Consider the following 13,455-nt stretch of genomic DNA (forward strand, 5'->3'; position numbering starts at 1 on the left):
CAACCGATCTACATGATCTACTTACACTAGTGGATGGTTCCACTGTGACTCCGCCTCCTCCTGCTTCAGCTCACCTGAGTAGAGTACATAAGCCACTTCTCTGAACACATCGATTCCAGGCTGAGGGACTGATTACCCCAAACTCCTCCTCTTTTCAGTGAATATCAATATGGTATACAATACCATCCTCTTTTGTTTATTGTACTTCTTTGTATTGAACTAATAAAGCCACTGGTGGGCGAAACGTTTCTTCAGTAAAGATTCCCGAATTCTAAACAGGTTACATCACACCACAGATAGGAGCGCGTCTTACCAGGGGGTCAATAAAGAAAGAGCTAATGGTCAGGGCCCGCCCCATAGTAGTCAGGGCCCCAGAATAGTCAAAGGCCCCTGAGTGGTCAGGGCCCTAAGGGTAATAATAATATTAGCAGTAGTATTAGTAATACTACTACGACGGTAGTAATAGTAGTAGTAATACTACTACTACTAATAATAATAATAATAATAATAATAAACGTTACTGAAAACGTCGTTTTCCCCCCAAAAGTAATTTTTTTTACTTATTGGCTTATTGGTTTTGAGCCATTTACGTTAAGTCAGATTATTTTCTGACATTCATTGGATGAATTATGAGATCATTGTTCACCGTGAAGCAGCGCTGTATGACCCTAGTGGGTTTAGCGCTTCTTTTTTATAATAATAATGTTCACTTAGAAACTTATAAAAATATGTACTTATCCACTTCCAGTTAGATGTCTAGTCATATGTCCAGTTACGTGTCCAGTTACGTGTACACTTACGTGTCCATTTACATGTCCTGGAACATGTCTAGTTACGTGTCCACGTACATGTCCAGTTACATGTCCACGTACATGTCCAGTTACGGTGACTGAGAGAGAAAATATAAGCTCTGAACTGTTCCATTCAAATATTCTTATCAGATATTGGTCCAAAAATGAAAAGACTGAAAATTTCTTTCAAACTTATTTACATATATTTATTTATGCCAAGTAGACTCCCAGGGAAAAATTTATATCTAATTTTTATCTTCATTAATTGAAAAATAATTAATTATCAGAGTCAAGGTAATCATTTTTTTTAATGCTGGATAAACTGATATAATCAAATTATTCTAATAGCATTTTATGCACCTTTAAAATAGCATCTACATGGAATTAATTTTTTTTTTAGAAAAAAAAAAATAGTTAAAATGTTTTGCTATACATTTTGCTTCTGTCGAGTTTCACAAAATTTTTCACGTGTGAAATATTTATGAAAAACGAGACGAGTGTATAAAACAGTTAATATCGTTTTTCAGGCCAGCTGTATACATGGTAATGCAGTCATTAACAGTCATAGGCACGTCAGCGAAGGTGATAAATTATTGCCTCAAAATTTTTACACTTTTCTATGTATGAGAATAGAGAAGAAAAAAAAATTCGAGATCAATATTATAACGCTAGATTGTCCTTCAGCGGTGAAATTGCTCTTGATTCAAGGTGTTAGACACGTCAGCGAGGGTTAGAAATTATTACCCAAAATTGTTTACACTTTTCTATATATGAGAATAGAGAGAGAAAAAAATTTAGAGATCAATATTATAATACTAGATTGCCCTTCAAGAGTATACCTTAATGCCAATGAAACAGCTCTTGATTTAAGGTATTCCCTGGGTCGTGCCTGATTGCCGTATTTTCCGGCATATAAGGCGCACCTTTTTCCCACAAAAAGGAAAATCAGCCTGCGCCTTATATGCACAAGGTCAGGATCAAGGGTAGGCTTTGTGTTATGCTTTAGCGTAAAGTTAGATGGTAATTAGCCCTTGTATTTCAGCTGGTAGTCCTGTTCTTCAGATTATCTTTAAGTGCACTGTCCTCACCCTTCGTCATAGAGCGTAACTCCTCTTTATATTTCGAATTTTCTCGTTGTTTTCCCTTGTATTTAAAACTCCAGTCACCGCCTACAATCGCTCTCAGATCTATTGGTTTTCCTGGCGTCTCCCTGTCCCTCCGTCTCCCAGCCTAGCCACTGGTCAATGTTTGTCAAAGATCTGTTTCTGGTTCCCATCACATGCATTCCTTTCCTCCCTCCCTCTTCATCCCTTCATACCATTAATTTTTGCAGTTGACTTTTTGAAGTAGGGGGAAGCTAGAACCTTTGATCAACTTCCCCGATAGATGGATAGTGGATGGTGATGTCCGGTGGGTAGGTGATAAAGGTTTATGGTCATCTCATCCTGTTTGACTTTCTCAATTTTAATGTAATTTTCTGACGTTGCTGTTAAAGTTTATTTAGCTTTGTGTAATCTTTCGTCGTTGTTGTTAAGTGTTCCTTATTTTGATGCAATTTAGCATTTATCTTCTTAACTTTCAAATAACTTTGATACTTTGATTTTTCTGCGTTATTTTGAGCGTATAATGTTGGTTATTCCGCTATCTTTTGCTTAATTCAAAGTATCGTGGTAATGGCTTCCTGGCATGGATTGAAACTGATCTCTGGTGTTGCCTAAGAGATAACACAGCAGGTCTTTTAGGACTCGAATGTAAACCAAGATGTTAGTCCCAGGCTTTACTCTACAGTCTAGTGTAAAACTTGACTAAATCATGACAAGTTACAAAGGTATTTACAGATTACAGAGGTACGTAATGGGTCCAGGGACTGGGCCCCCAAAGTTTTGATAGCTGAACTAGGTACAAAGGTAATGAATCCAGTAACCATTCTTACAGGATTCATTACCTTTGTAACTTGTGAGTTCATTACCTTTGTACCTAGTTCAGCTATCAAAACTTTGGAGGCCCAGTCCCTGGACCAATTATGTACCTCTGTAATCTTTTGACTACCGCCCACAGTATGGGTATGGGGTGCATAATAAACATATTAAACTAAACAGAATAGTGAGTCTGTCTAGCGGTTAGTGAACTAGAGATCGAGCCTTTATCACTCCTTGCGGTAAATGATCCACGCGAGTTTAGGACTTCACATAATAATATTTATCAACACTTCCCAGGTGCTGTATGAATAAGGCAAGAACGATAATAACAGTAATAATTTATAATATTTTTTCTCTTTATTAACTACTTAATCCCTCTACCATTCCTGTTCATCTATTACCCTTTTTTTTTTACAAATCAGAGAAATGTTTCCCTTTCTCCTTTCCTTCCTCTCTCCATCTCTCTACCTTGCTCTGTCTTCCTCGTCTTCTCTGTCTTCCCCTCTGAGATATGCTATTTCCTCTCTCGGCTCTTTTTTCTTTTTATCTCTCCGCATATTCCTTCCTGCTCTTCGTCTCTTCGTTAATCTTCATTAATTCTTTTTTAATTCGTTCTTTCATCGGCTTTTGTCCCTTTGTCCTCTTGTCCATCCATTTTCATGCTAATCTTTAGTTCTATCTCCAAGATCATGAGCTTTGCTCAATGCATTAGCTCTCTCTCTGTTCCCTGGTGAAATTCGGGATGGTGTTCCTGGCGGTGGGAAAAAAGTGCTGTGGTTGCAGCAGATGTGATATTTATGGTGATGGTGAAGAAACAAGTGGGTATGGTGGTGGCAGAGGTAATTGTTATGGTGAAGGTGGTGTGGTGAAAAAAGTCTGTGCTGGTTGTGCAAGTGAAGAAGAGGCGGTAATAGTTGTGGGAGTGGTGATGGTATTATGTTGTGATTGTAGTAGGAATGGTAGAGGTAGTGGTACCAGGTTGTAGAGCTGCACAGCATTGGATATTACTGCATCAGTTACGTATAATAACACACAGGATGAGATGTTACCCCATCAATTATGTATAATAACGCAGAGGCTGGGATATTACCCCATTAATAGTGTAAAATAACACAGAGGCTGGGATATTAACCCATCAGTTGTGTATAATAACACACAGGGTGGAGTATTACCCCATCAGTTATGTATAATAACGCAGAGGCTGGGATATTACCCCATTAATAGTGTAAAATAACACAGAGGCTGGGATATTAACCCATCAGTTGTGTATAATAACACACAGGGTGGAGTATTAACCCATCAGTTGTGTATAATAACACACAGGGTGGAGTATTACCCCATCAGTTGTGTATAATAACACAGGCTGGGATATAACCCCATCAACAGTGTGTAACACACAAGATAAAATATTAACACAGTAACTTAGTAACTTAGCTAAATGTTTCAACTAAGTTATCTTAAGTTTTCCATATACCACAGAACCAGTGGTGCATCCTGGGGAGAGTTAACGAGGATAAAATCACCATCAGTTGCAAATACTTTTTTTTTTTCAATTAATGATTAATTTTCTCTGAGTTATATTGCCTGGTGACCAGAGAAGCACAACAGTGTAAGAAATTTTAAATACGTATTGTAAAAACCATTTGTTTTTTTAAAACGAATTCTCCTGATACATTGAGTTATCCCAGACTGAAGTAAGCACAGTTTTTTTTATAATGTTAAATGACTTTATACAAGTCATTGCTACAGGTTATCCCAAATAAGGTATAAATACTGGCTTTAGCTTTTTCCTAGACTGAAATCCTGGCTTAAACCTCCCCCCTAAAATGAAATCCTGGCTTATGCTTCCCCCTAGAATGAGATCATGGCTTGTTCCTCCTCTAGACTGAAATCTTGGCTTATTACTCCCCCTGATTGAAATTTTGCCTTAATTAAGCCTCCCCTTAGACTAAAATCCTGGCTTATGCCTCCCCCAAATTGACATCCTGGCTTAATTAAACGTCTCCCTAGACTGAAATATTGGCTTATGCCTCCCCCAGACTGATATCCTGGCTTATGCTTTCCACATATTGATATCCTAGCTTATTCCTCCCTCTAGACTGAAATCCTGGGTTATGCCTCCCCCTAGACTGAAATCCTGGCTTATGCCTCCCCCAGAATGAAATCCTGGCTTAATTAATCCTCCCCTAGACTAAAATCCTGCTTGCGTTACTGCTCAAGGAATACTTACCGTTCAGGACATGAAGGATTGTGGTGGCGCGGTGGAGGTTGGATGGCATGCAGGTGTAGTTTCCAGCATCCGTAGATCTGGCCTTGGAGATGACGAGCGTGGAGGTGACACTCATCTCGCTGCCCTGTCCGCCCCGCCGGGACACTGTGATCTTCACTCTGGGGTTGTCGTACTCCAGTAGTCGCTCCCCAGAGTGGTACCAGAAGATGTAGTCTGGCAGCTGTACAGTGGAACTTACTTTGCACTCGAGGCGAGCGGTCGAGCCGCTTCTCACGTACTTGTCGGCAGCCCCAGTCACCTCTACCTGCGGCACTGATGCGGGAGGGAGAAGAAGGGGAGTTAGCTACATGCGGCACTGTGATGGGAGGGCGGGTTAGCTGCGGCTCTGCGGCATTCTATAAAGAGAGGAGGGGGTTTAACATTGACTTTCGAAAGCTGCGGGATTATGATGGGAGGGTTAACTGCGGCTCTTGCGATCTGCACCGCTGTTGCAGGAAAGGAGAGAGAGAGGGATGGAGGGATTACTAGCTGCGGCTGTCACCACCACGGCACCTTTGGCACTGTGGAAAACATTAAACACACACTAGTAGTGCCTGTGGCACTGTGGAAAGGTGAGAAGTTCACCTACCTCACTCTTGTCACCTCCCACCACAGGCAGTGTGGGCAGAGGTAATAATCCCTGGGTCTCTCTCTCTCTCTCTCTCTCTCTCTCTCTCTCTCTCTCTCTCTCTCTCTCTCTCTAATTTGCCCGAAATGCACAGCATAACAAGGGGCTTTCTATAGTATGTCACTGATGTCAGCTAGGACTGTAAACATTGTATCATGTACTTGTAGAAATAAAGTATTATTAGTATTATTATCTTCTTTCTTATTATTCTCTTTATTATTCTTCTCTCTCTCTCTCTCTCTCTCTCTCTCTCTCTCTCTCTCTCCCTGTGAAGGTGTCACATTGTTTGATAACAGTGTTAATATTTAACAAGTTACAAGTTAAATAGGTGAATAAAAGTAATTCTTGTACAGAAGGTTTCCTAGATAAAAGTAATTACTCTTCAGAAGGTTACCCCTAAACAAAAGTAATTCGTGTACAGAAGGTTTCCCATAAAAAAGGCAATTCTTGTGCAGAAGGTTTTGTCTAAATAAAAGTAATTCTTGGGGAGAAGGTTTCACCTAAATAAAAGTAATTCTTGTCCAGAAGGTTTCATTTAATTCTTTTACAGTAGGTTTCACCTACATAAAAGTAATTCTTGTCCAGAAGGTTTCATTTAATTCTTTTACAGTAGGTTTCACCTACATAAAGTAATTCTTCTACAGAAAGTTTCCCTAAATAAATGTAATTCTTGTGCAGATTTCCCTTAATAAAAGTAATTCTTGTGTAAAAGGTTTCACACAAACGTAATTCTTGTACAGAAGTTTCACATGAAAGTAATTCTTGTACAGGAGGTTTCACAAAAATAATTCTTGTTCAGATGGTTTCATACAAAAGTAATTCTTGTACAGAAGGCTTCACATAAAAGTAATTCTTGTGCAGAAGGCTTCACATAAAAGTAATTCTTGTACAGAAGGTTTCGCATAAAAGTAATTCTTGTACAGAAGGTTTCACATAAAAGTAATTCTTGTGCAGGAGGTTTCACATAAAAGTAATTCTTGTGCAGGAGGTTTCACATAAAAGTAATTCTTGTACAGGAGGTTTCACATAAAAGTAATTCTTGTACAGGAGGTTTCACATAAAAGTAATTCTTGTACAGGAGGTTTCACATAAAAGTAATTCTTGTACAGAAGGTTTCGCTGTATAAAAGATAATTTATGCAGAAAGTTTCTGTCAACACTAATTATTTATTCACCAAAAATTCTGCAAATAATATTTATTCAAGCAAAAAGTTTCGATAAATATAAATATTTTTCATAGCGTTTTGCTAAGTAATTTTTTTTATTGTATCAAAAAATTAGTTTCAGTAATAATTCTCGATTTTGGAAAATCAAGGTATCCTTATTTTCCTTCCTTGTATGAGGAGTACGGTTTTAGCGCTTCCCCATATGATTAAACAATGAGGCATCTGGGAATGTGACGTATAAACCTGTAGAGCGAAACGTTGCCACATTAAAATGTTATGTTAGTCGCATTTTTTTTTTTTTATCACACTGGCAGATTCCCACCAAGGCAGGGTGGCCCGAAAAAGAAAAACTTTCACCATCATTCACTCCATCACTGTTTTGCCAGAAGGGTGCTTTACACTACAGTTTTTAAACTGCAACATTAACACCCCTCCTTCAGAGTGCAGGCACTGTACTTCCCATCTCCAGGACTCAAGTCCGGCCTGCCGGGTAATTTTACCAACTTAATATAGCCTCTGACATGTGACATACACACCTGCCTAATTTGATTGGGAAGGCGTTTGACAGGTGTAAGAAGTCGTGTTATGGCAGTTTCTTTGATCTTTCATTTTGTCATTTCCTTCTCACAAGGGCAAATAGATCAAAGGAATGATATTTTTCTTCGCTCACAATGACCTTGTTGCTTGCTGAGAGGAAATAGATTAAAGGAATGACCTTGGTGCTTGCTGATAGGAAATGGATTGAAGGAAGGAATGACCTTGTTGAGAGGAAATGGACTGAAGGAAGGAATGACCTTGGTGCTTGCTGAGAGGAAATGGATTGAAGGAATGACCTTGGTGCTTGCTGAGAGGAAATGGATTGAAGGAAGGAATGACCTTGTTGCTTGTTGAGAGGAAATGGACTGAAGGAAGGAATGACCTTGGTGCTTGCTGAGAGGAAATAGATTAAAGGAATGACCTTGGTGCTTGCTGAGAGGAAATAGATTAAAGGAATGACCTTGGTGCTTGCTGAGAGGAAATGGACTGAAGGAAGGAATGACCTTGGTGCTTGCTGAGAGGAAATAGATTAAAGGAATGACCTTGGTGCTTGCTGAGAGGAAATAGATTAAAGGAATGACCTTGGTGCTTGCTGAGAGGAAATGGACTGAAGGAAGGAATGACCTTGGTGCTTGCTGAGAGGAAATAGATTAAAGGAATGACCTTGGTGCTTGCTGAGAGGAAATAGATTAAAGGAATGACCTTGGTGCTTGCTGAGAGGAAATGGACTGAAGGAAGGAATGACCTTGGTGCTTGCTGAGAGGAAATAGATTAAAGGAATGACCTTGGTGCTTGCTGAGAGGAAATGGACTGAAGAAAGGAATGACCTTGGTGCTTGCTGAGAGGAAATGGATTTAAAGAATGACCTTGGTGCTTGCCGAGAGGAAATAGATTGAAGGAATGACCTGGAGTTGATGAAGAGCACACCAACTCCAAGACTGTTGGACTGTTTACCTCATCTTTTGTATAAATTTCTCCTGTCTTCCAATTATTCCCCTGATAAAGCCACTGGTGTAACGTCTACAGTAAAGATACCCATATGTTGCATGTGTCTAATTTTCATCTTGTCGGTAATGTATACCATTCATGTACAGTAGTACATATGTGACTCTGCATATACCTAAAAACGTCATAAATGAACGATTGCAAATACCTTGTGGTGAGAGACGACCACACTCCAGAGATCTGGTGACAAGGAATGTATCGTAGTTTAATCTGAGTGTGGGAGGGGGAAATTGGTTATTTTGTCCGGGGATATATTCAGCCTGAATTCGATTTCCTTTCCAGATTGCCAGTTAATATATACACAATATAAGCATGTTAGTTTGTTAGGTTAAATATTTTTGTACTTCACGGTGGGAAATATAGACACAACATTAGGGGGATTTTAACATCGTAAACAGGGAATTGAGTAAACACTTAGGGTATGCACAGTGAGACACTTTTCATTGTGTATACACTGTATATAGCCATCCGTGGATATACATTGGGGAATGGACAGCCCTCCGTGAATATACAATGGGGAATGGACATCTCTTGTTGTATATACAGTGAGGGATACGCAGATGGTATATACACTGAGCGATGCACAGTGCAAGTACACCGAGAGATGTACACCGAGAGATGTATATACACAGTGAGATAGATATACACCGAGGTGTATAGACACATTGTATCTCAATGTGTATATACACAAGTGAGATATACACCTCTCGGTGTATTTACACTAAGAGAGACGAAGTCTTGGTAAATATACACAGAGATACGCTCTCTCGATGAATATACACTAACACGTATCTCACGTGTGTCTAAACACTCCTCTCGCTGTGTATATATATATATATATATATATATATATATATATATATATATATATATATATATATATATATATATATGCAAAACAACCACTCTGAAAGAATAGAGAAATTCCAAGGGCTTTCGTGACTACTCACATTATCAAGGAACTATCATAGTTCCTTGATAATGTGAGTAGTCACGAAAGCCCTTGGAATTTCTCTATTCTTTCAGAGTGGTTGTTTTGCATATATATATATATATATATATATATATATATATATATATATATATATATATGTATATGTATATATATATATATATATATATATATATATATATATATATATATATATGTCGTGCCGAATATGTAAAACTGGTCAATTAGCAAGAACTCATTTAAAATTATGATCTTTCTAAAATTTTCTCTTATACGTTTAAATATATATTTTTTTCATTAATGTTAATGTAAAAATTTTTAATTTTGCTCCAAAAGAATCTTAGAAAACTTACCTAACCTTATTATAACAAAAACAATTTATTTTAGCCTAACCCAGCTAAATATATTTTAGATTTGTTTACAATAATTTAATACTAAACAAGCACAGTGAAACATATTTTTTTCGTTAGGTTCAGAATGATTTTGGCGAAATTATTGCATACACAAATTTTCACTTGTCCTATATGGCAAGATGAGCGTTGCTATTTAAGCCAAGATCGCAAGTTCTGCCTATTCGGCACGACATATATATATATATAATTTTTTTTTATTATAAATAACAAAAAGGCACAATACCGTGACTGGAACGATACACAAATATATAGCCGTCCTGCTCCACCTCTGTTAGTGTGACTTTGTCAATGGTCCAAGTCGGACCGAATCGTCGTCGTAAGCTTTTCTCTTTTATGTGCGGGTTATTTGTGTTTTTTTTATTATCACACTGGCCGATTCCCACCAAGGCAGGGTGGCCCGAAAAAGAAAAACTTTCACCATCATTCACTCCATCACTGTCTTGCCAGAAGGGTGTTTTACACTACAGTTTTTAAACTGCAACATTAACACCCCTCCTTCAGAGTGCAGGCACTGTACTTCCCATCTCCAGGACTCAAGTCCGGCCTGCCGGTTTCCCTGAACCCCTTCATAAATGTTACTTTGCTCACACTCCAACAGCACGTCGAGTATTAAAAACCATTTGTCTCCATTCACTCCTATCAAACACGCTCACGCATGCCTGCTGGAAGTCCAAGCCCCTCGCACACAGAACCTCCTTTACCCCCCTCCCTCCAACCTTTCCTAGGCCGACCCCTACCCCGCCTTCCTTCCACTACAGACTGATACACTCTTGAAGTTATTCTGTTTCGCTCCATTCTCTCCACATGTCCGAACCACCTCAACAACCCTTCCTCAGCCCTCTGGACAACAGTTTTGGTAATCCCGCACCTCCTCCTAACTTCCAAACTACGAATTCTCTGCATTATATTCACACCACACATTGCTCTCAGACATGACATCTCCACTGCCTCCAGCCTTCTCCTAGCTGCAACATTCATCACCCATGCTTCACACCCATATAAGAGCGTTGGTAAAACTATACTCTCGTACATTCCCCTCTTTGCCTCCAAGGACAAAGTTCTTTGTCTCCACAGACTCCTAAGTGCACCACTCACCCTTTTCCCCTCATCAATTCTATGATTCACCTCATCTTTCATAGACCCACCCGCTGACACGTCCACTCCCAAATATCTGAATACATTCACCTCCTCCATACTCTCTCCCTCCAATCTGATATCCAATCTTTCATCACCTAATCTTTTTGTTATCCTCATAACCTTACTCTTTCCTGTATTCACTTTCAATTTTCTTCTTTTGCACACCCTACCAAATTCATCCACCAATCTCTGCAACTTCTCTTCAGAATCTCCCAAGAGCACAGTGTCATCAGCAAAGAGCAACTGTGACAACTCCCACTTTATGTGTGATTCTTTATCTTTTAACTCCACGCCTCTTGCCAAGACCCTCGCATTTACTTCTCTTACCACCCCATCTATAAATATATTAAACAACCACGGTGACATCACCGTGGTTGATATATATATATATATATATATATATATATATATATATATATATATATATATATATATATATATATATATAATTATATATATATATATATATATATATATATATATATATATATATATATATATAATTATATATATATATATATATATATATATATATATATATATATATATATATATATATATATATATCCCTGCACGTATGATTTGTGTTTAGATTTATACAGTACAAGGATAACAAGTTTCTGAAATATGTTTTGAATTTATACGAGAATCAGTGTTTATTTTTTTTGCAACGCAAACTGATCGGATCAGTTGATTATAAATGAATATCTCCCGTAGCTTGATCGCTAGCGCACTCAGCTCACACATTGAGGTCCGGGGTTTGAATCTTCTCCGGTACGGCTGGAAAACATTAGGGACGTGTCCCTGATGTCCCTGTTCACTCATCAGTTTAAAATGGGTACCTGGATGTTAGTCGACTAGTGTGGGTCGCATCCTGGGACAAAACTGACCTAATTTGCCCGAAATGTTCAACATAACAAGCGGCTTTCTATATAGTATGTCATTGATGTCAGTTATGATCTGTATACCTTGTACATGCACTTGTAGTAAATAAAGATATTAGGATTATTATTATTATTATTATTATTGTTATTTTATAGTGGGTGCCTCGTTACCAGTGAAGTACTCTTGATCCAAGAAAATGAAGCTGCCCTAGTGGGTATAAAGTGATTCTCTCCTATTCTCCAGGCTTCGTATGACCCCTACTGATTGAGGGCTTTCCCATGATTAAAATAATACATAAATTTCTTGAGCGTTAATCAAAGGAGGTATTAAATAAAAACACGGTACGGGTGGGGTTAAAACCTGTGGAAAATGAGTCGTCAAACCACAAGCCAGTGGGTTACGCACTGGCCTGTGGTTTTACGGCTCACTTGCCATGGGTTCTAATCCCACCAATACCGTGCTTTGTTTGCTGTCATGTTATTACGTCAAGGGACATTTTTCTCGTTTATACAGGTAGATATTACGAATGATTCTTCCTTATTTTTCTTTTATCTTTCTTCCTTTAACGTTTCTGTAGTCGACTGAAGACGCCTGCTACGCAGGCGAAACGTTTCAGCAATAAAGTGTAGCAGAGGTGTCTCATTTGTCTGGTTTATGGTTTTGTTTATCATTAAGGTAAAGATATCAGAGGCAGAAGTCTATCCACAGGCATGTGTCAGCTTCCTTTCATGTATATATGTATCAGTTGGTTTTTCATGTCCGTCTAGCAGTTGCATTTCATGTGTGCATGTGTCAGCTGCCTTTCATGTACGCATGTATTAGCTGCCTTTCATGTATGCATGTATCAGCTGCCTTTCATGTATGCATGTATTAGCTGCCTGTCAATCAGGTCAGTCACATGCATTTCATATGTGAGTGCATCATCTGATTTTCATGCAGGTCTAACAGCTGCCTTTCATTTATGAATGTATCATTTGCCTTTCATGCAAGCGTGTACCAACTGCATTTTATGCATGCATGTATCAGCTGCATTTAACGTATGCAGGTCTGGCAGCGTTTGACTGACACGAGAACATTCATTTCTTGCCTATGACTTTAGGTATAAATAATGAAGCCAGTACGAGACTTCAGAATTGCCGGTGGCGTCAGTTAGAATAACTCACTTCTAGAACGATAATATTATCCAGGAGAAGGACACGTAAGTAAAGACCTGACACACTGTATTATGATATTCTTTATAATAAAGTGGATTTTAGTGTTTGTTCACGTGTTTGGTTCCTCAGTTTCACCTGAGTCATTTACCTGTCGTTTACATAATAAATTGTAGCTCACCTTTTTTTTTCTGAGATCAAAGCTGAAAACCCGGTTTTCTTCACCGTCTCTCCTCCTTTTCCACCAAACACCCCCCTTTACCATCCCCTCTCTCCCTCTTCCACCAAACACCCCCTTTACCATCCCCTCCCTCCCTCTTCCACCAAACACCCCCTTTACCATCCCCTCTCCCTTTTTAACCAAACACCCCCTTTACCATCCCCCCCTCTTCCACCAAACACCCCCCTTTACCATCACCTCCCTCCCTCTTCCACCAAACACCCACCTTCCCCTCCCCTCCCTCACTTCCACTCTGACCCCGTAACATTTTTCTTCATCCTCACCAAACACCTTTCCATCACCTCCCTTTCCCACCTAACACATTTCTTCCACATTTCTTACATTTTCCTGGCAAACAGGAAAATGCAAGAAGCATTAAATTT

General features: G+C 38.8%; 2 protein-coding genes across 3 annotated transcripts in view; one reads left to right on the forward strand and one right to left on the reverse strand.

Annotated features, from left to right (window-relative positions):
- Positions 1 to 13,455, forward strand: part of LOC128702658 (probable ATP-dependent RNA helicase DDX10) — a 554,230-nt gene that overhangs the window by 61,113 nt on the left and 479,662 nt on the right. The window lies entirely within an intron of this gene.
- LOC128702656 (junctional adhesion molecule-like) overlaps positions 1 to 13,455 on the reverse strand; it is a 144,289-nt gene that overhangs the window by 1,753 nt on the left and 129,081 nt on the right. For both annotated transcript variants that reach the window (XM_053797001.2, XM_070101929.1), the window contains one exon: positions 4,941 to 5,252. In XM_053797001.2, coding sequence (XP_053652976.1) covers positions 4,941 to 5,252 — 312 coding nt within the window. The remainder of the gene's footprint in view (positions 1 to 4,940; positions 5,253 to 13,455) is intronic.

Source organism: Cherax quadricarinatus, chromosome 79, assembly GCF_038502225.1.
Source record: "Cherax quadricarinatus isolate ZL_2023a chromosome 79, ASM3850222v1, whole genome shotgun sequence".
Lineage (NCBI taxonomy): Eukaryota > Metazoa > Arthropoda > Malacostraca > Decapoda > Parastacidae > Cherax > Cherax quadricarinatus.